General features: G+C 34.1%; 2 protein-coding genes across 2 annotated transcripts; one reads left to right on the top strand and one right to left on the bottom strand.

Moving 5' to 3' along the window:
• Positions 1-1412: 1412 nt before the first annotated feature.
• On the top strand, positions 1413-9424 carry LOC110878337 (electron transfer flavoprotein-ubiquinone oxidoreductase, mitochondrial). The gene is made up of 18 exons (XM_022126635.2): positions 1413-1913; positions 2813-2889; positions 3062-3168; positions 3297-3378; positions 4384-4492; positions 4572-4618; positions 4711-4785; positions 4874-4990; positions 5096-5164; positions 6621-6713; positions 6857-6959; positions 7057-7181; positions 7779-7828; positions 7915-7981; positions 8180-8259; positions 8771-8899; positions 8992-9058; positions 9149-9424. The coding sequence occupies exons 1-18, from the start codon at positions 1496-1498 to the stop codon at positions 9230-9232; spliced, it is 1899 nt and encodes a 632-aa protein (XP_021982327.1). The 5' UTR covers positions 1413-1495; the 3' UTR covers positions 9233-9424.
• A 431-nt stretch (positions 9425-9855) lies between these two features.
• On the bottom strand, positions 9856-12342 carry LOC110939882 (probable transcription factor PosF21). Its single transcript, XM_022181466.2, has 5 exons — positions 12229-12342; positions 11360-11902; positions 10490-10622; positions 10263-10347; positions 9856-10157 (listed from the first exon to the last, which is right to left on the bottom strand). Exons 2-5 carry the CDS (start codon positions 11845-11847, stop codon positions 9856-9858), a joined length of 1008 nt encoding a protein of 335 aa, XP_022037158.1. The 5' UTR covers positions 11848-11902; positions 12229-12342.
• Between the last annotated feature and the right edge of the window lie 12151 nt (positions 12343-24493).

The raw sequence follows: 24493 nt of genomic DNA, 5'->3' as shown, positions 1-24493 counted from the left end.
TAATAAAAATTAGGCAAATTGGATTTAAATAATCCCAACTCACTGTTATTGGCCAATAATAATCCCAACTCATTTAATCACCAATAATAATCCGAACTATTCACTTTTGTTTGTAAAATACTCCCAGTTAAAAAAACACTAACTAGGTTAAAAATTTTCTGATGTGGCTTGCCACGTCACCTGCCACATCAGTTGCCACGTCATCAAAAAATGTCACATCAACTGCCACATCAGCTGTCACGTCATAAAAAATGCCACGCAGACTGCCACATCAGCTGCCACGTCATAAAAAATGCCACATCAACTGCCATGTCATATGACACATCAGCTAAAAGGGCCACATCAGATGCCACATCAGCAAATTTTTAACCTAGTTAGTGTTTTTTAACTGGGATTATTTTACAAACAAAAGTGAATAGTTCGAATATTGTTATTGGTGATTAAATGAGTTGAGATTATTATTGGCCAATAACAGTGAGTTGGAGTTATTTAAATCCAATTAACAAGTGATTTTTATAGTTAAAAAAACAATTTATATAATCTTAAAAAGAATGGTCGATGGCTGTCATATCAAGGCCACCGACCGATTCTTTAATATATATATATATTAAAGTGGCTAGAAGATTTTTAACAAAAGCATAGTTAGATGAAGTGGTTAAGATTTTACTATTGTAACATATAGACATAGGTTCGATCCTCCACCACTCCATTTTCATGATAATTTTTCCATTCAAGAGGTGTCTCATACTTTTCCTTTTTTCTATCCATTGTCCTATTTTTTGTTCTTATACTTTTTCCCTTTTCTATTTTCTTTTCGTTTTTTATTTCCTTTTGTTCCTGCATACGTTACATGATAAATATAGGTAGCTATGAATGGAGTTGTTGAACTCAATCTGAATATATATAGATGAATATATGTAGGTATACATGTGGGTGTTCGTTTTTCGCGTACAACTATCTACTTTCTAATCTGTATTTTCATTATTTGAGTTAAAAGAAAAAAATTATGTTTTTACGTGGATATTTTTAGGCTAAATTGCACTTTTCGTCCTTTATGTTTCAGGGTTTTTGCAGGCGCTGTCCTTTAAGTTTAAAAATTACACTCTATGTCCTTTATGTTTGCAACCTATAACTAGAGGTGTCCTTTCTGGGTTTATGAAAAAGGACACCGCCTGTTATAGGTTGCAAACATAAAGGACACCGTCTGTTATAGGTTGCAAACATAAAGGACACTGCCTGTTATAGGTTGCAAACATAAAGGACATAGAGTGTAATTTTTAAACTTAAAGGACAGCGCCTGCAAAAACCCTGAAACATAAAGGACGAAAAGTGCAATTTAGCCATATTTTTATGTAAAACTTAAAAATATATCAAAAGCATGTTAAAAAAAGCATTTCGTTCTCAATAAGAACTCTTGAGTATAAAACACCAACTTCTCCCAAAGCACAAAATTAGTCATCTTGAAACTTAAAACTCTTCTTCAATCAAATACACAATGTTCAAAAAGATCATAACTTTCACCTCCAAATCAAAACCAAAAACCTTTGAATCCACATCACTTCATACCCTCAAACATTCACCACAATCTTCACCATCAAAACCCAATTCTCCCACACAAAAACCACTCAATATCATCATTCCCCCAAATCCATTAAACAGTTTTAATCGATCTTTTTCATCTGGGTATCACTCAAATTCGATCAACTATAAAGGGTCGAGTTCAATTCGAAATGGGTTTTGGAATTTGGGTCGGAGATTCAGCAGTGAAGCAGCTCGCGAGTGTATTGAGTACGACGTCGTTATTGTCGGAGGAGGGCCTGCTGGCTTGTCTGCTGCCATAAGATTGAAGCAATTGTGTAGGGATAATGACGTGGATTTGTCTGTGTGTGTTGTGGAGAAAGGGGCTGAAGTGGGTATGCTAATTGTTATCATCTTTTGTTTGAAGACTGTTTATACTTTATTTATGGAGATTTGTTATGGATTTAAAATTGATTGTTTTGAATAGTTTCTAAGTGATTTTGACAACAATCCGAAACACCCCCTAATTCTGTGTGTTTGGAAGTCAAAAAGTGTGTGTATGTGTGTGTTTTAACAGTAAAAGGGGCTGATGTGGTATGCTAATCATCTTTTGTTCAAACACTGTTTCATTTTTTTCTCTTTTGTTACAGATTTAATTTAATATTGGTTACCTGGTTATTGCTTATTTTTTAAGGTTAAGGTAATTTTGACAACAATCCTAATCACCCTTAATTCTGTGTTATTTTGAGGTTAAAAAGTGTTTTTTTACAGTATTAAAAAGTCAACACTTGGTTTTCTCATTCTTGATTATTTAAGAAAGTTTAAGCAATTTTAACATGTAATCCCAAACACCCCCTAATTCTGTTTTTTTTTTTTTTTTTTTTTTGAAGTTAAAAACTGTTTGTTTGGCAGTAATAGAAGTGATTTTTATGGATGTTTTGCCTTTTAAAAGGTCAACACTTGGTTTTTTGATTCTTGATTATTTAAAAAAATTCAAGCAATTTTGACAAGTAATCCCAAACACCCCTAATTATGTTTTATTTTGAAGTTGAATAATGTTTTTATGACGGTAAAAGAACTGATTTTTATGAATGTTTCGGCTTTTAAAAAGTCAACATTGGTTAAGCAATTCAAATTTTTATAATTTACAGTTTTTAAATCAGCATTGATGTTTTTGTATATTTTTTTCAAAGCATCGTGCTATTTACATAGCTGTTTTTGTCACAATTTGACTTTTGAAGTCAAACTCATTGGTTATCAAACTGTGAGGTTGATGTTTTATAATCTTTCACAGGTGCGCATATATTATCGGGAAATGTATTTGAGCCCCGTGCATTGAATGAACTTATTCCGAACTGGAAAGAGGAGGAGGTAAACTTTAATTTCTTTTGCCTTTGTTAATGTTCTTAGTTTTAATACTAACGTTTCCGTGCGCATATTTTATCCCATTTGTTTAATTCTGAACTTCATAAAGTTGTTAACGTTTTGATGGATAATGACTTGATCTTCAAACTGATGCATAGATATTTGAACACTTGTGCAGGCACCGATCAGCGTTGGCGTTTCTTCTGATAAGTTCATGTTACTTACCAAAAAACATGCCATCCCAATGCCAAATCCTTTCGATAATAAAGGAAACTATGTTATAAGGTAATAAAATTGCCATTATGACCTTGCTTAGTTCTTGCAAAAGTTGCGACGAACCGTAAAGTTCATGTATGATTTAATTAGATTTGTGTTTATATATGCATGTGTATAACACATTACACTTGATTCAGTTTAAGTCAGTTTGTGCGTTGGTTGGGACAGAAGGCTGAGGAACTAGGAGTTGAAGTATACCCTGGGTTTGCAGCTAAAGAGGTACCAATGGGTCGATTCGGGTTATGTCTTATCTCTGAAGGGTCAATTTGGCGTAGGGCTGTAATCGAGCCGAGTCGAGCTGAGCCAGGTTGAGCTCGAGCTCGAACTTAAACGAGCCAGCTCGGCTCGGATCGTTTATTTTATCGAGCTGAAAAGTCGAGCTCCAGCTCAGCTCGTAAAATGTTCGAGCCAAATCGAGCCGGCTTGTTATTTTTTTTACTCTTAGTTTTTTTTACAATTATTGATAACATAAAAAATAAAAAGTAACACATGTATCTATATGTATTATTTTATTTTTCTGACATTTTAAAGACCAAAGACATATTAAAAATATTTTGTGTATAATTTTTGTTTATTTTCCCATATTTTTATGTGTTTTTAATTAATTAAACTTAAAATGTTGACACTTCAACCCCCTCCTACATATTTTTTATTTTAATATATCTAAAATTAAAATTAATTTATATAAAATAAAGTAATTCGAGCAGGCTCGTGAGCTCTCGAGCCGGCTCGTGAGCTCACGAGCCGAGCCATGCCTAGCTCGAGCTCGTCTCGTTTACAAATTGAGCCGAGCCGGCCCGTTTACAAATTGAGCCGAGCCGGCTTGTTTACAACCGAGCTTTCTTTTAGCCCAGCTTTTTTCAAGCTTTTTCCGAGCGAGCCGCGAGCTACGAGCTTTTTGAACACCCCTAGTTTGGCTTAATTTAAAAAGAATAGCATTATAGGAAATAGGTCAAACGGGCCAAAAATAGCCTAAAGTGTTTTATAAAGTGTAAAATCTCCTAAATCTTTATATTACAAAACTTAGATTGTTTTATCTCTAAAGGGTCAAACGGGCATATTATAAAAAAATAGTTCAAAAGGAAACGGGTCAAAAACCTTCTAAGGTGTATTTCTAATGCGTAAAACCTTCTAGATCATTATATTCTAAAAATATGGTAATCATATTCGATACACTATAGGTTTATAAATAAACATGTAATAACGAGCTACCTAACTGTACAGGTTTTGTTTGATGAAAATGAAAATGTTATCGGTATTGCAACGAATGACATGGGAATTGGCAAAGACGGTTCTAAGAAAGATAATTATCAGCCCGGTGTAGAGTTAAAAGGTACCATCCATCCTAATGCTTCGTATTTTTATTCTATTTTATGAACATTCCGGAAGACGGGCCCACACTTTCTTTTCAGGGCGTGTAAATCTTTTTGCCGAAGGATGTCGTGGTTCACTGTCAGAGGTTTGCAGAAATAAAAAATTTCCTGTCTTGTCATGTTAACCTTTACTTGTTTATTCTGTAATATATAATATGTTGTATATTTTTATATACAGAAAATAATAAGAAAATATGATCTCAGAAAGAAAGGGCAGGGACAACACCAAACTTATGCATTAGGGATTAAAGAGGCAAGTTCAAATTATTATTTAAAGAAAGTTCTTATATATATATGTTTTTTCCAGCTTAATTATTTTTTACAAAATATTAATCTGTTAGGTATGGGAAATCGATGCCGACAAGCATAAACCTGGTGCTGTTGTTCATACGTTAGGTTGGCCCTTGGATCATAAAACTTACGGTGGATCGTTTTTATACCATATGCAAGATAGACAGGTCAGCAATTAGAAAACTCTTTTTGCCTTCTTAATATGTTTCATTATGGTATAAATTTTTGGGGCTAATATTTTATAAAATGTTTGTATGTTCAAATATATGTAGGTTTCAATTGGACTGGTGTGTGCTTTGAACTACCATAACCCCTATTTCAACCCTTACGAAGAATTTCAGGTAACGTTTTAGCAATGTTTTTATAACCGGATAGGTCATCGAACTGGCCGCCTTACTGGTCCACTAGACAAACCGGATGACGCCGTAAATGGTTCATATTATCATATATTATATGATAAAATTACAATATCAACAGGGAGTTTCGATTGATCTCAAAGGGGTGGTCTGGACGAGATCTAAAGTTGAAGGACTAAACGAGTAAAATAATAATTAAATGTATTTAGTTATTATTTGAATTATCTTTAGTATTAGATTTAATTAGTTTCTAATTGTTTAAGATAAGTATAAGTAAGAAAAGGATTCCTAGTAGGATTAAATTGTTTTCATTATTTATAGTCCTTGAGTCTTGTAATTTTATTTATTCACAAAAATTAATAGAAGTAATTTGTGGATCTCGTTTGTGTTCATCTCTGATCCCGTACCCAGATTTAACATTATATGTAGAGTTAACTTTCGTTTTGCTCCCTGTGGTTTGGTCATTTTAACGGTTTTGATCCAATAGTTTAAAAATAGTCATTTTCCTCCCTGATTTTTTCGAGTTTGTCGCCAGTTTGCTCCCTAACTTTAACTCGGTTAAAACGTTCAATTAAAAGTAGGGGTATTTCGGTAGTTTACTCCCTGGCTCTAACTCAATTAAAACGTTTAGTTAAAAGCCGCGGTAGTCGTGGTTGGCAGGTGGTAGTTGATGGTGGTGGCCGGTAGAAAGAGTGGTTGGAAAGATGGGGGATCAGAAAAACATTACTTATATACATGTAAATAAACAATTTATAAGTTTATTTAGATGAAAAGACTTACATGCCCTTGCTTTTATATATAAAATTACCAAAATACCCTTCTAGTTAATGGATTTTTTGGATGGAGTTAGAGGCGGGGAGCAAAATGACGATAAGTTAGAAAAATCAGGGAGGAAAATGGCTATTTTTAAACTATTGGGGCAAAACCGTTAAAATGACCAAATCACAGGGAGCAAAATGGAAGTTAACTCTTATATGTATATATAATTTGTTAGTTTCTAGTTGGTTGTATATTTCATTTAGTTTGTTATTTCTAGTAGTATGTAACACCATAGTTGTTAATAGCGGCTATAGTGACCGCTATAGCGCGCTATGTAGCCATGCGACCAAGTGTCGCTATATGGGTCTTAGCGATAAATAGCGAACTTAGCGACAGTTAGGTTTTTTTTTTTTTTTTTTTGATGTTAATATCAATTAGATATAGCTATAAAATAGCTGGATTTATAGGTTTTTGTTAAATATACATGTAAAATAGCATATATACAAGGGTATTTTGATGTAATATACATATAAAAATTTTCAAAATTCTTTTTCTAGTGTAATCGCTATTTATAAAATAGCCGTCGCTATTTGTCGCTATTCGCTACGTAGCCTATAGGTGCCTTGTCGCTATTTGTTGCTATTCGCCATCGACAACTATGTGTAACACTTTCTTCCTGCAGAATCTAAAACGTCATCCTGCGATCAGGCCTCTTCTCGAAAATGGGACGGTTCTTCAGTATGGTGCCCGTACTTTAAATGAAGGCGGTTTTCAGGTGCATTTTCACCTTAATTTGCATTGATGTTTAAATAAATTATCCAAGCTTCAATGCCATATTTGTCGAACAAGTATCGTGTACGTTTTTCTCTAATCATGTGATAAAAAGTGAATAAAAATATAATGCTAGTTAATTTTCAGTCTATTCCGTATCCAGTGTTCCCGGGGGGAGCAATTGTTGGCTGTTCAGCCGGCTTCTTAAATGTTCCAAAAATAAAGGGTACGCACACAGCGATGAAATCAGGTAAAAAGAATATATCATACGTGTGGATCCAACGACTCATATTATATATAATTGTAAATTATTCTTTTAATAAAGAAATCAATTTGTTCTATTATAGGAATGCTAGCGGCTGAATCCGCCTTTGGAGTACTTCACGAGGGCTCGAATATGAAAACGTATTGGGAAAGCTTGAAAAGTTCATGGATATGGGAAGAGCTTCACCGTGCACGGAATTATCGTCCAGTTAAGTATTGTTTTGTAATTATTTTTTCTGAATTTATTTTTTTAGATTTTTTTTATTTCTGCATTTTGTCCTTTGTCATCTTGATAACTGGTTGGTGATAATTACTACCATTTACCTAATTTCTACAATAGGTTAAAGAGGTACAAATAACCTCCCAAATTGCTTTCTTATATCTATATCTATATCTAGGGGTGGGTTATCGTACAATAGCCCCCTTAACGTGCGAAGCGTACGAAGTCCACATTTCGAAATTACACATGTTATATACATAATTACGCACATTATAAAATTCTAATCTCGCATGCCATCAAACATGAAAATTACGCATGGTTAAAACTCAAATCACGCATGTTATATACATAATTACGCACGTTATTTTAGTCACTTCGTACCGTCACACGTTAAAACCTATAACCCATTTGTATTTAAAACTTTCACTATATATATGTGTGTGTGTGTAAAGTTTTTCTTTGTAGTTAATCTTTTTTGATCATTTTTTCTGCATTCTTTTCTACTAAAATTTTAAGAAAATGGAAAAAAAAAATTAGGCCTTTTTCATCATTCATTTTCTAGCGCGTAATGGTTTATGTTTGCAGGCATTTGAATATGGGCTTTTACCTGGTATGGCTATAAGTGCCTTGGAACAGTAAGATCTAATTCCATTTTTCCGACATACATTTATGATTCATCATGTGATGATACGTCTTGACAAGGCTACTTTCACTTTGGCAGTTATATACTAAAGGGAAGAGTCCCGTATACATTAAAGCATGGAAAACCAGATCACGAAGCAACACATGTAAGGAGTTCATATGCATACGTTGTTCAAGTGATTATCCGATAATTAATAATCAAAACTCGATAATCAACAATAATAAAACTGGGCGTAGGAACTAAACTAGTGTTTGGATGTGCTTCTACCGTATAAATTTGCAAGGTTAAGATGGTAAAATGTTGAATATATAATCTTTTACAAATGCATCTTATATGCACACAGGAAGCAAGCAAGTGTTCCCCAATTGAATACCCGAAGCCCGACGGGATTGTTAGTTTTGATGTACCAACCTCCCTGTACAGGTACTTATCTTATTTCTGCTGGGCATATCGTTCGTCTTGAATATTAACTTTGAATAAATTTAATTGTTTAGAGTAAAGTACACGGATGGTCCCTGTGGTTTACCAAAATTTTGTATTTGGTCCCTGTGGTTTGCACTTTATAACGCATTTAGTCCCCACCCCAGCCAACAAATCTAAAGGTTTTTAGCATGTCCAAGTTAGGGACAAAACACGTTACAAAGTGCTAACCACAGGGACCATCCATGTACTTTTAGAAAAAAAAGCTAGGGACCCGCGTTACAAAGTGCAAACCACATGGACCATCTGTATACCTTTGAAAAGCTAGGGACCGAATCCAAAATTTTGGTAAACCACAGTGACCATCCGTGTTCTTTACTCTTTTTTTAATTACAAATTTATTTTCTTCCCAAAGTACCATTATAATTTGTTAAATATTTCATTAGCATAATATATGATAAAATTTTGCATGATCAAAGGACAGTTCATAACTACTTTTTAACTTATTAAATAGGAGCAATACAAATCATGATCATGACCAACCATCTCACCTTCGCTTGAGGGACCCTAAAATTCCCGAACTTGTAAATTTGCCAAAATATGCTGGCCCGGAATCACGATTTTGCCCTGCCCGCGTCTACGAGTAAGATTTGTATTCTTAGTATTTTCCAGCGTGTCCTTATTTTATTTTGTTTTTCTTACTTTGAAATTTATATAACTTTTCTACAAATTCAGGTACGTCTCAGATGATAACGGGCAAATGAAGCTGCAGATCAATGCTCAGAATTGCTTGCATTGCAAGGTGACGAGTTAAAACCGAGAATTTTTGTATTATGGGTTGGTTTGGTATGCACTTTGTTTGAAAATAATAATTATTTCTATTGAGCTGCAGGCTTGTGATATTAAAGATCCAAAGCAGAACATCGGATGGACGGTGCCAGAAGGCGGGGGCGGGCCCAAGTACTCAGTCATGTAAACCAGTTTTAGTCAACAAAGGCAGTAGCCTCATTCTGTGGAAAAGGAACACTTCTTGTTTAACATGTGCAGGACTTTCATGTGTACTATGGTCAAACAAATGATTCTAATTAATACAGTGAACCAAATATGTATCAACTGGTATACAGCAAAACTTCACCAAAAAGTAAAATATATACACAACATTAGAACACATGTCTCGACCGAAAGTATCTAATTATGGTTGTAAAATCCCGACTAGCCTCCGATTGGTTGCCGATTAATCGCTAGTCAGAGGTTCACTGGTTAATGTTTATCTAATTGACTAATTAATCAGTAGACGGACAACAGTGGTCAATTGGCCAAAAATCGGTGGCAATCTAGCGATTCTGGCCAGATTCTTGACCAAAACATGTAAATTCTGACAATTAATCCTATCTACTTGAAAATATCGGTCGAAGAAGAAGGTGTTAAAATATGTCTACTTTAAAAAAATACATATAAAAATGTGTGTATATACATATAAAACTGAAAATTACAATAAAATCTCAATCCGATTAATCCCTAGTCGGTATCCCACCGGCTGACTAGTGCCTAGCGATTCTTACAACTCTAAACAATGCCATCCAATTTGGCGCTATATTTTTAACCAAGATTTCGTTGTTGCTGTTTTTGCTGCTGCTGGAACTGGTGTAGTTGTGGCTGCTGCTGAAACCGGTGGAGTTGTGGTGGTCGAAATGGACGATGATGCTGGTTTCGGGACTGAATCTGGAGTTGGTGAAACTGTTGAGCGGTCAACATTGTGTGCACGGGTTGGTTGTTGGGGTTAAACCGCTGGTTCGGCCTAAATAATGGAGGGAAGTTGACCATTGGTCCACCGTTTGTGAGGTTTTGACCCGTAAGTAGGTTTAGATGATGCATCTCCTTCTTCAGTTCATCTGTTACAGCTAAGTATAACAACAAAGAAAAGAAAGGAACATTTCAGTTTATTAAAACGCGCCCCTAATAACATATGCTATTATATTTGAGGGGGCAACTAGTCAACAACTTACCATCTTGCAAGTGAACTTGTTGCTCCATGGTTTGTAATCGCAGTCTGAGTTCGTTGTTTTCAACCGTTAAACCATGTACATCTCGCTGTAAACAATACAACCAAAACAAAAACATTAAATCGTCGTCAACCACATGATCTTTACTTATTTCCACCGAAGATTAATTCTAGATATAGATAAACAATGTTGCATAATCGTTCGTTAAATCGTTATATGAATCGGCAAACCTGCAAAAGGGTCAACTGAGTAGACAATGATGTTGCTTCTGTTTGCAGTATTTGGACTTCCCTCTCAAGCTCAGCTATGTATCTCATCTTTCTTTCCTTTGATCTTGCAGCAGACTGCCTATTTGCCCATATCCTAATAATAAACGCGAAAAATAAATATTACAAATATTAATATTCATATACAGATCGTTAACTTTAGTTTCAATGAGACCCCGGCTCTAAAAACCTTCTTTTATTATTTACGTAAAAATATAGAGTGAATTTCAAGGACTGTCCTTTATCTTTATACCCAATTTCAGGCGCTTTCCTTTATGTTCAAAATTGACGAGTTTTGCCCTTTATGTTTTCATATCATACACGTTTTGTCCTTTAGGCCTAACCCAGTTAGTTTTTTCAGTTAAATTTGGTCATATGCTTTGCACATGAGGGCATTTTTGTCAATTCAAAGCTAAGTTCAACGGCATATTTACAGCTCAAAGCTTCTGCAACCTTTGAATTGACAAAAATGCCCTCATGTGCAAAGCACATGACCAAATTTAACTGAAAAAACTAACTGGGTTAGGCCTAAAGGACAAAAAGTGTATGATATGAAAATATAAAGGACAAAACTCGTCAATTTTGAACATAAAGGACAACGTTTGAAATTGGGTATAAAGATAAAGGACAGTCCTTGAAATTCACCCAAAAATATATATTTAAAAAACAAATGTTTTTGGAGCCCGAGAAGCGTATCTACCCCCGGGGACCCTACCAATAGCTCTGCTATGTGTGAAATTATACTGAGTACATTTGTTTGATTGTAACTTTAGTTTCAGTTAAGTGTTTGTTGCTCATTAAAACTTCTTGTCTGCTTATTGTGTTTTACAATACCTTTTTGCGCGCTTTGGATCAACAAGAGCGAGCTCATCAAGCTTGGCAGCAGACTTTGATTTCTTAGCATCAGTTAACGGTGTATCTTCGGCATTAAACGCGGTGGAAAAATCCATGGACATACTATGTAGATGTTTAACTTTCATCCAGTCACTACAACTATTTACATGATTTTCAGATGGCGGCATCGCAGGCGGTGTGGTGGTGGTGGTTCTTGAAGTCTGGACTTCTTCTACAACTTGAGAGCCAGACTTATTATCCATATCAAGGTACATTGAATACAAATCTTCTTCGGTTTCTTCATGACCATCGAAGCCACCCACAACACCAAGATCACTATCGAAGCTAATATCATCGGGTAGAGTGAAGATTTCCGAATGGGCTCGTCTATGGCCCGTATACTTGGGTGGGTCATCAGGCATTTTGCTTATATCATGACTGAAATGACTTGATTCGGTAGCAGTTTCGAGCCAATCTGTAGGTAACATAACTAACCCTGATGGCTCGGTTTTTGCATTTTTTTACTACCATTTAACAGAAAACCTGAATTTCAATCATGAGGTAATGAATAAACACTAAGTTTCAATCATTTTTTTGTATTTCATAAATTTTTTAAAATTGAAAAAATGAATAATTTATCTTTATTTTCCTTGTTCTCTTAAAAAAACATAACAAGCTTTTTTTTTTTTTTTTTCTTAACACAAAACGATGAACCATGCATGCATATTAATGTTAATCAAAGAAACCAAACATTGGTTTGAAGAGATATTAACATTGTTACATATTTAAATTGCAAACAGGTAAGAAGGAACCAAGACACATAGAATATGAAGAAACAGATACATAGAAAAAGGGGGGATTATTCTTACTTTCAGGGGTGACATGGGTTCCTCTGAACAGGGGAATGGGCATCAGAAAAACGAGACGAATTGAGCCGGAACATCGTTAACGGGAATGCACAGAGAGTTACCGCCGGAGGGGAGATATCGGAGAATGGAGATGGTAACAAAGGGTCCGGTGAATTGAGATAAAATAGAGGGAAATGTCATAAAGTTGTTGGATGTTTCAATTTAGTTATTTTACCTACAAACCTTAAACTCCTAAAGAGGGTTGGTTTTTTAAAATCTAACGTTTTAGAATGTGTATATTTACGGGTTGACCTCCATAAACCACTAAAAACTGAATTTACGTATCAGAATATAAAAAGTTACATTTATAATTCATAAATCTCGTGTAATACGTCTTTGTATCAGAATATAAAAAGCTACATTTATAATTCATAAATCTCGTAATACGTCTTTCTATATAATATTTGATATTCGATTTAATTTTTTTTTTTTTGAAAAGGGCAAAGTCCCAGCAAACATTTATTTAAAAAAATGAAAGAATTACAACCAAAGGCACTCGTGACTCATGGAATATTCCCCCAAAAATAACATACCTGAATATAAATTGGGCCTGAAGCCCGATTTGGACTAAACTTATGCTATCCAAACACCTATCTTATATGGGCCAATGCAGGCCCAGCGCATAATACAAAACGAATCACCTACATAAAACCCAACCATATACTTGATCCAATACAAACTTACCAAATGACAAACTAATAAAATATGAAGCTTTGGGCTTTGATATCAAACACACTATGAACTATCGTGCATTAGTAGCCTCCTTTGGATCCCTACAAGCCCATGCAAAATAAATTCCCCGTTGTCCACCAATTGAAAAGCCCAATATGCTATAGATGAAATAAATTGGTATTTAAAAAAATATTTGATATTCATTACCTACTCCTATGCAATAGAATTACAGAGATGAAATAAATTGATATTATTAAAAGAAATTGATATTTTTTGAACGGCCAACAGAATCAATCTCGAGCATTCTTGGGGCACCCACTGGACAAACGGAGTACTCCGAGAGTAACCCGAGTCCACCACCAATTCCGGGGAAAACCCGGTAACCCACCCGCCCGTAGGCACGACAGTGAAATTACCAGTAAAACCCGTTTGATTCAAGGATCCAACCCATGTTTCCTTGGATCTCCTAACATTGCCCACCAGTGCCTCACCAAGTGGGAGTTGGACTTGCATCTCTCAAGAGAAATGCAAGCCCTCCCCCCACTTGATCGGCAAGAAATTGATATTCATTACCTAGTCCTATCTATACATCATTTGCTTCCACAAACGAATTATTCGAACCTTGATCGTATAATCATATTTGAACACATCATGTTCGTTCAAAACGGTGATTTTTTTATTCCATTATTCTGTAGATGAGAAGAAAAATTAAGTCAACTAATTTCATGCAAGTAATGGATCAACAAAATAGGAAAAAAGTTAATCAACTAATTTTACATATAGTATTATAAAAATTAAATATCAGCTGAGAGGAAATAATATAAGAATTGTTAAAAAAAAGTATATAATCGAAGGAGGTGTACAAAATAACAACTCAAATTGTTAAAAAAAGTATATAATCGAAGGAGGTGTACAAAATAACAACTCAAGCCTATATATATTAGTTAAAAATTATGTGGTTTGAAATTTGGACCATTTGTTGCCTACAAACCTTTACTATGCTAACTTATTCTAAACATGAAGTTTGAGCAGCAAATAGTATATAAGCCTTGTTGTAGAATGATATTCATTACTACACTACAAGAAGAGTCCTTGTTCGTTCTTTTAAAATGTCGTATGTTTTATTAGAAAATTAGGTTATCACCCGGGATTGTTTTCCGGGGAGAAAAATTTAATTTTAAATACTCCCAAGTGTATAATTAAAATAAACTTAAATAATGTGTCGTATTAGATAAGTTAATGACAAAGTGCATACTTTGTTTTAGAGTATTCTATAAGCATAGAAGAGTAGCGGACTCGTGCCGTGGATTCAAAAGTAGATAAACGTAAAACAATAATGTCAATGATGTATTAAGTAAATCGGTTAATTTAGATTTATTATCCAACGGATCTTAATGGAAAAATTATTCTGGAGCATTCTATATGCCAAACGGTTCGCACTATCAGATCTTTGAGGGCTCTTGATGTTATGAGATAATTTAGAGATTAGTGAAGTAGGCTATGATCTAACAACATTGACATCATCATCATTAGCTTCTTTTGAAACTAATGTGACGCTTGGACCGCTTTTCAGTTGATAGTTTGATTGTAGTTGACCTTCAAAACTCTGAAGTTTGCTAACTCACGTTTGTAGAAGCTTAAAGTTCGGTATTACGCTTAGCCAAAGCTTCTTTCAACATCTTTGTTTCTTCTTCCATTGCCAATAAACGCTCTGTCAGCAAATCATTTTATTTTTGATATTTTTGTATATTGTTAATAGAGAAGTCGGGAACCGAAGAAAAGTGTGGACTATGTGGACTCGAGATCGGAGTCAGGGGTTTGACTAGAGACCTTTTGACTCGTGTTTCAACCTATTAATTTATGATTTTAGAAATGTATAAAATGGGTTAGCAATACTGAGGCATATCAAAGAAAAGTGCGGACTATGTGGACCATGGGTCTTGGCAACATTGTTAATAACAAACGGTTAGCAAAACTGATAAATACATCACGATCAAAACCCAAAAATCATAGTTTCATTGATTAAATGTTTTCTTCGGATATAAACAACTGACATACACAACATGTAACGATGTAGATAAATCAAAAAGTAACAACCACACACATATAACAACACTTTTTTTTTTTTTATTTCATTTATTTATCATATAGTTAGAAAGCAAAACACATTCTAAGATGAACCTTTCTAGTGGAAACTTAGTTGATACTTGGGCTGTTGATTCGGAGAAAAAAGACCAAAATGTCTCCCAGACTCTTCTCCAACTTTTCGATTCTCATCAAACATCGCAAACAAATACGTCTCAATACACCTCCCAGGCCTCGCAGGCGTCCCTGACGTCCGCTTCATATGTGCAATCAAATTCCTATAATAAGTTCCAGCATTCTCCACCGTCGCCCCCTTGTTCCCAGCCGACGGCCACCCAGTCTCCGACACAACAATCTCCACATTCTCACCACCAAGACGCGACTGAGCCGCATAATGAGCATCATACATGGCATCAAAAAGATTGGTATATTGTCGACCGTTATCATTCACAACCGTTCCTGGTGCTGTAAACAATGCATACGAAAGATCTATATTCGGGAATCGGGGTGCCCGCGTAAGCAAAGTAAGGGTATATGTTAGCCAGCATTGGCGAATTGTTTTCGACTAGAAATTTAATTATCGGCGCGATAAACCCTTGTACATTGCTACCAAATGCACCATCCCTCGGTGGATACGAGACGGATAAAAGACCGGTGTAGGTCGCGGTCGAGACTTTGATATGGTTAGCTAACCCTGCATCTCTAATAGCTTTTTGAACATTTTTCATTGCGGGAAGTACGTAACTGACATACCGACGGTTATCGTTGTTTGGATCAACTTCGTTTCCAACTGCGATGTAGCGGAATTTGACATCAGGGTGGTTTATAATGTTGTTTTGGACCCAGTATGATGCGGCATCTGGGTTTGTTAGGGACTGGAGAGAATCGTTTGGAACATCGAGGATGAGTTCGATATTGGTTCCACCGAGAGCTCGAAGGGTAGCTTGATTCGGGGCGTAGATTCGCATCTTGGTTATCCCGTTCCTCCTGTAAAGGTTTACTACATCTTGTTGGGATGGTAGACCATCATCGATTTGGCCGTAGCAAACGCCTACTGATCTGGCATCTGTGTTTGGAAGTAAACGACTACAGTAAGAAAATAAGAATAGATAATAATAGTAGTAAGCTGTGTTGTAACTTCTGAATGGTTAAGTGTTGAATCAGTAAGAGATCTCAACCATTAAGAGACAAAATAATACTTCAACGTTTAGCGGCAAATATCTGACCAATTAGATTAGAGGTCTTAACCATTCAGACTCAGTATAATGCTTAACCATTCAAAGACAAATGTCTAAACTATTCAGAAATCTGCTCGCGAAACAAACAATCTAAACCATTAAGTGTTAAACCAGTAAGAGTTCTGAACAATTAATAGTTAAACAAACAACCCTATTACTTGTTTGAAAGTTTGAGTAATTATGTTTTGAAAACTGCACCGAACCGCTTTTAGAAGCTGTTTTGTCAAACTAGTTCAGGATGAGATAGGACCATAAATAAATAATTTAATAATTCAAATATATGAAGAGGAACAAAATGCTACAACTAAATTTAAACATAGAAAAAGTTAAAATAAAATAAGTATAATAATTTATAAACTTTAGCAATAAATATAAATATTTTATATAGTATTCGATTATTATATATAAACTCACTAATAATATATAAACTTAGTAAAAAATGATAGATAGTATGATAATATTTTAGGAGTATTAGAGGTAGGTTAATTTATTTAAAAAAAAAAAGAAAAATAAACATAATCAAGTTAATGTACGAAATGGTAAAAGCCTTTAGCAATTTAGCTTTTAAGTTTTAACCAAGTGATCTAAGGTTCAAACTCACTAATGCTTCTAAAACAATTACATTGCTGACATATACGTTACTGAACCACTAAAATCCGGTTCTTTAAAAATATATATAAAAAAAATAATTATGACCCAACTACCGGCCCGAACCACCCAGTCCAAAAACATATGGTTTAAGAGCACTGGACCAGAACGGCGAAGAGTGCTTTTCCCGGCCCCACAATCCGGTCACAGTTGTTTTGTTGACCACACTAAAAAAATCAACTAGACAAGTAATTTATATCATAAATAGGTTTTAGGTAGCACTAATATGTGACCATACTAAAAAAAAAATCAATGAAACATTGCTATCAATTTCTAGGATTCCTTGACTATAAGAAACACAATAGGTACTAAGAGCATCCTTATTACATGTTTTAATCACATACATCAACTTGCGTCCCTAAATTAAATTTTTGGATGTTTGAGCCCCTGACCTTATAAATTCATAACACTTTGAGTCCTTGCCGTCAGTTTGACTGTTAGAGGCAGGGGTAAGACCGTCTTTTGACATATATTAATAACACTTTGCGTCCCTATGGTATGAGTGAAATATCAAGCTGAGTCCCTATATTTATTTTTTGCTTTTTTTCTTAAGAAATCTAATAATTCAAATTAAATTAAATTAACTCTTTTATTTTTTCGGAGTCTACCCCTAAATTCTCTCTCCCACCCTTTCACCTCTGTTATCCACCGTCACTACCGCCACCGCCCTCATCTACCACCACCTTCCACCACCGACCTCATCTGCCATCACCCTCTACCATTCTCCCTTGAACCTCCATTTTCTTTCAATCTGCTTTACAAACCCCAAAAGTTCATTTTCATTTTGAACTTTGAAAAATAAAAGTTAACAAATGGGAGCACTGGAGGATAAGTAAAAAAAGGCAAACGCATGTTCTATACATTTGTTTGAAGCATTGAGTAGCCTTCAAAACCTAAAGATTATATTGTTCTTCTGTGCAAAATAAAGGGGAATATACGTTGCTATCAAAGCTATAATTTTGGCCGGTCTAGATCGTTGTGCTTACATCTTTTGACACAAAATGGGTTTTCCATATTTTGGTATCATAAAAAGAGGGGTTTCAGATTTTGGTATCCCACCTCAACCACTCTTCAACCACCACCACCACCACCACCTCACCTGCAACCACCAGCCATCGCCCAACCTCAAGTTTTGAATCGATCTCTCACATCTCTCTTTTCATAATCAAACATAATCACAGATCTAAGGCTTCAATTTGTTATCTAGGGTTTGTAAGGGTAAGATGTCAATTTAGCCCCTTGACAAAAACGAACTACGTAGAGAGAGACAGATGTCAGGATAAGGCGGCGATGGTTGATTTGTAACGGTGTCTTCAGCGATGGTTTATTTAGGTTCTAGGGTGGTGGCCGCCGGCAATTATAAAGAGCGACGGGGAGGTTGTTGGCTGGAAAAATCCTGTATATGTCGACTGTGGATGATTATAATGAAAGTGGTGAACATTTAAGGGTAGATATTAAAGGGTGGGGGGTATTATGGACTTTTCACAACTGGCAAACGGTTAAACTGACGGAAGACTGACGGCAGGGACTCATACTGTTATGAAATTAATACCATAGGGGCTCAAACATCCAAAAATTTAATTTAGGGGCTCAAGTTGATGTATGGGACATACCACAGGGACGCAAATTGCATTTTTCTCTAGGTTTTAGGTAGCACTAATATGTGACCATACTAAAAAAAAAATCAATGAAACATTGCTATCAATTTCTAGGATTCCTTGACTATAAGAAACACAATAGGTACTAAGAGCATCCTTATTACATGTTTTAATCACACGTAATGAAGATAGGGGCTCATGTTGAGGAGAGAGAGGAAATGTATTTTTACTGAAATACGCTAAAATCGAGTTGTGTGAGAGGAGAGAGGGAGCTTTTAGAGCCGTGTTTTGCTATGAGATGGGCAAAGCCTAGACAAGGATGAGTAGCGGTGACGTAGATCCTTTTCTGAGAACCTCAAATAATGGACGCTTTAAGTAATAGAAAGCTTGACATTTAATAAATATGATAACCGACGGATATAGGGGTGTTCATCGAATCGAATGTCGAATTTTCGAATTATTCGAATCGAATTATTCGAATAATTTTTATTTTTTCTTGAATTCGTATTCGATTCGAATTCGATTAAAACTTATCGAATTCGATTCGAATTCGAATAAAAAACCCAATTCGTATTCGATTAAAAATTCGAATTCGAATCGAATAAATTCGATTTGATTTAGATTGTTTAAAAACATGTAAATAACTATCAAAATGAAACATAAATTTTAAAGCAACCATAAAACACGATATCACATTAAAAAGTTCCAAATAAAGTACTATAAGTCTAAAATTCAAAACGAGAAGTCGGAAATAACCCCTTCACATTACAGGATAATATTTTTAGGGTTAGAAATTTATTGATAGATTTGTTATTTAGGTTTTAATTATGATCCATGTAGTAGGGTTGGTAATGGGTAATTTTAATACTTGGAATAAATTTTGAAAATAATTTATAATATACCTAATATAAGTTATATATGTATTATATATAAAAATAATAAATAAAAATGTATAATTTTTATTCGAATTTCGAATCGAATCGAATTTGAAATTATAAATTCGTATTCGATTGGTATTCGATTTACTTGACTCGAATTGAATCGAATTCGAATTCGAATTTTTATAATCGAAACGAATTCTTAATAATCGAATCGAATTTAAATGAATTTCGAATTTTTCGAATTCGAAACGAATTCTGAACACCTCTAGACGGATAAACCAATATGTACATGAAGAGAGAGGGAGAGAGAAACCTGTGAAGATGAGAAGCTTAATTAGAAGGAGCAAGTAGAGTAGTAGGAGATTTGTTGCCATAGTATGAGTTTATGGAATTTGTTTTTGACATGAAACCATATATAATGAATAAAGTCTACCATAGTACCATTAACCAACTCAGTCAACTCAAATACAAAAACAAATACGGTTTATTTTTCATTTTTCTTCAAGAATTAAATGAAAACTGGTGTTGGACAAAATCTTAAGATTTTTATGAAACCAAAATCAATATTCAAAGCTGTGTATATATTTAACAGTAATTATTTGTTAACCATGAGTTTGGTGTTAGATAAACATATGATATCCTAATTGGATTTTATTGAAATTGAGCTTCTAGATCTAATAAAAATAAAAAAATTGTTTTTTAATTTTAAATTTTCAACTTACTTTGATTAGAAAGAGGGCATTGCTTGCCTCTTTTTGATTTGTAGGATACAGAAATTAAGACTGTTTATGTTTGAAAAAGATTTTATACAAAATATATAAACAACTATCACTACAAGCATTGTTTTGATAGCTAAGATTGTTGTCATCCATATAATTAATAAATTACTTTTTGCTGAGGGTGGAGGGTATAGTCAATCATCCTAGGGTGTTTGAGTAAAATCCTACCCAATAATATTATGTCATGTTAACTCCTCATTCCACTCCTCATTTTGCACTCAATCAGAGGGTATAATCAATCACCCTAGGGTGTTTGAGTTATATATTTTTTATTTTCTAAAAATTATAAACTATGCATAAATAAATAAAACATATTTTAAACTAAATAAAAAAATTACATTTAAAACTAAAAAAAACACATTACATTTAAAACTAAAAAAAAAACACATTACATTTAAAACTAAAAAATTAAACCATAAAATAAACCTAATATTTTAACTAATATTTAGAAATTGCATGGCCAATTATATTTTTTTGCGATATCTCGTTTCCTCGCGAGAATAAATGGCAACATCTCGGGTAGAGCATGGTCGTGTGGCTGAGTAAATTTCTCCAAATCCCGATCATACATGAGTTGTTTCACCGCTTCGCGTTGTTCCGCCACTAACGCTATGGTGTCTTCCTCGCGTTTCTTTCGTATATTCGTCAACTCTATCGCCCGTGCTTTTTTTTCTTCTTTCATAAGAGTGTATTGCGCGAGCTTCTCGGGGAGGGCCTCTTGGCTATCGTTTGATGATGTTGCGGGCCTCTTGTCTTTCCTTTTTTGTCTTGTTAGTGACGGGTCTACGTTTATGTCCTATCGATCGGTGACTCAATTCCCGGTGTACCCGAATCGGGCGACTTTCTTTTTTGTCCCGAACTTCCACTATCTTCACCCAACAATGGTACCGTTGCCCATTTGTCATGTTTACGAACGACCTCCCATGCCTCAATATGTTGAAAACCACTTGGATATTTTTTTTTTTTTTTGAAATCACTTAAAGCCCTATTCATGATGTCGAGGTCGCTAACCCTACTACCACGAATACGATCCTACATAGATAATAAATATAAAGTAAAAAAAAATTAAACATAAACAATGTTATGGAAAATATTTTTTAAATGTTATGGAAAATTAAACACATTACAAATAAAATATTACCGCTTGTTGCCAAAGACCGTTGAAGTGGTTTATCTTAGTCAACATAGGGATCCATTTTGAACGTACTTGATGAACTGTTCGAGTACTTCCGTCGACCGTTTCGTTATAATGGGCGAGAACTTTTTCCAAAAAATGTCCCCTTTTTGTGCATTTCCTTGTTTCTTGTTTAAAGAACAATGAACCCATGTCTTGGCTAAGGCCTCTTCATGTGTTTTCGCCCAACTTTGACGCTCCGCCTTGACTCCCTTTTGTTTCGGGTCACTTGCTTCACCAATATCATCGTCTTCATCCTCATATTCTTCTTCATCCTCGTCACTATCTACATCCAAATGTTGTGTTTCGGGGACAACCTCTAAATCATCGTAGATAGGAAGTGGGCGCTCAACATTCTCTCTTGGTGATTGAATTTGCGGGGTCCTAAATCCAAATGGATCGAACTCGTTTGTGAAGCTTGGGTGTGAAAATATTTGTGGTGGAAAAGTAGGTTGGGTGAAAAAAGATGGTTGAGTTTGAGGGTAAAAAAATTGAGGTTGAGTGGTTGGTGAATATCCGTAGGAGGTTTGAACCGGTGCACTTGGACCTCTAAAATCACCTTGTCTCGTTTGCGAAACCTTTTTTCTTGAATCCGATCCTCGGCTAGCGGAACCTTTTTTCTTGGGTTCACCTTTGTTTTGTTTATCCATGTTGTTTGTGGGTCTAGAAAGAGAGATTTTTGAAAGAATTGTGTGTTTTAAATGAATTGAAAAAATGAGTTTATATAAAAAATCTGCAACGGTTATAAAATATAACGTTCAAAAAAAGAAACGGTCAAAAAATCCATCAATCACACTCAATCCAATTCGGTGAAAGTTCACCGATTTCACTACAAGAAAAAACCCCTATAGGGAGGACACCTATAGGGACAACAAAGGTCCTCTCTATAGATCACCCTATAGAGACGACATGTCGTTTCTATAGGGTTTTTGTGCCTTTTAAGATAGGCTACCTTATAGAGACGACATATCCTCTCTATAAGGTGAAAATATTTTTTTTTTGCTTTTTTTTTGTTGAATTGGTAACTTTAAAAAAACATTTTAACTTATAGAGACGACATGTTGTCTCTATAACTTTAAATATTTTTCTTTTAATTTAATTTTATTAATGATCAATATATATGAAAATTAAAATAAAACTAAAAAATAAAGTTTAATCTATAGAGACGACATGTCGTCTCTAAAAAGTTTCACTATTCAAAAAATTATTTAAATTTAGGCGGCATAATTTCCCACCATTCCAATTTTTTTTGGGAGAAAAAGCCTAACCTATAGAAAGGACATATCGTCTCTATAGGGAAACATGATTTTGTTTTGTTTTTTTTAGTTTTGGTTAATAAATAATTTCTTCTTTTTTAACTAAAAATATATATTTAACCTTATAGAGACGACATGTCGTCTCTAAAATGTTTGAAATAAAAAATTTAAAAAAATAAATAAACTAATCTTTAGAAAGGATATATCGTCCCTACAATGTTTGAAATAAAAATTTTAAAAAATAAATAAACCAACCTATAGAAAGGACATATCGTCTCTATAGGGAATTGTTTTGTTTTTTAATTTTGGTTAATAAATAATTAAAAATACAAAAAATGTTATTTAACTCTATAGAGACGACATGTCGTCTCTACAATGTTTGAAATAAAAATTATAAAAAATAAATAAACTAACCTATAGAAAGGACATATCGTCTCTAAAATGTCTGACATAAAAACTTTAAAACATAAATAAACTACCATATAGAAAGGATATATCGTCTCTATAGGAAATATAATTTTGTTTTGTTTTTTTAGTTTTGGTTAATAAATAATTAAAAATACAAAAACTGTTATTCGCATATAGAGACGACATATCGTCTCTATAAACCCAATTAAGTTTATTAATTTATTCTTGTTTTTAACTAAAAATATATATTTGAACCTATAGAGACGACATGTCGTTTCTAAAACGTTTGAAATAAAAATTTTAAAAATAAATAAACTAACCTATAGAAAGGACATATCGTCTCTAAAATGTTTGAAATAAAAAATTAAAAAAACAAATAAACTAACCTATAGAAAGGACATATCGTCTCTAAAATGTTTGAAAGGTAAAAAAAATTCATTTAGGAGGCAAAATTTCCCACCAATTCATGAAAATTTGAAAAAAAAAAATTTAACTAACCTATAGAAAGGACATGTCCTCTCTATAAGTAAAAATAGTTAAATTTTAATTTTATTCATGATTTTTACCAAAAAAAATAATATTCAATTATATAATTATCATTTTATTAAGTAATAAACAATTAGGTTATATAATAAAATTAATTTTGTCTGGTTTATTAGATGTATTTGAACTTATATATATATATATATATATATATATATATATATATATATATATATATATATATTTATATATTTATGAATACTACATAAATATAATTCTAAATAAAATACATAAACTTAAAAAGACCTACATAATAAAATATAAAAAACACGTAATATCAAACATAATAAGATATTTAATTCCATCAAAGGAGCAATCTGAATTCGATGAACACTCGTCTTCCTATTGATATGTGTATATGTTATGTGTTCGTATATATGTGTTAGGGGTACAAACGAGTCGTGCGACTTGCGAGCTGCACGAGATCAGCTCGAGATAAAGCTCGAAACGAGTCGAGTCTTGTCGAGCCTGTGCCAAGCATGAGCATAAAAATAAAATAATGCTCGTTTATCTATCGAGCCTGTTAGGTGAAGCTCGTCAGGCCTGTTCTTGAGCCTTAGTGTAATATTTGTTCTTTATAAATATTTAATTAAGCTTGATAAGCTACCAACGAGCCGAGCTCGAGCTCTCACAAGTTAATTGAGCTCAAGCTTTGTCCAGCTCGGGCTCATGTACGTGTGTACGTGTTTGTGTGTCTGTATATAGGGTTATTGGATTTGATCACCCCTAACTATTGGCTATTTTATCACCCCTAACTTAACACTGAGTATGTTCTGTCACCACGACGTTAACTGATCACTAACTTTTGATCTTGTTACTATACTTTTGGGGGTGTCATAGGGATCTTAGGACACCCTAAAATTATAGTAGCAAGATCAAAAGTTAGTGATTAGTTAACGACATGGTGACATAACACACTAAGTGTTAAGTTGTGGGTGACGGAC

This window comes from Helianthus annuus, chromosome 1 (assembly GCF_002127325.2).
Source record: "Helianthus annuus cultivar XRQ/B chromosome 1, HanXRQr2.0-SUNRISE, whole genome shotgun sequence".
NCBI lineage: Eukaryota > Viridiplantae > Streptophyta > Magnoliopsida > Asterales > Asteraceae > Helianthus > Helianthus annuus.
Note: the sequence above shows the minus strand (reverse complement) of the source record. Positions and strands in the feature narration are given on the sequence as shown.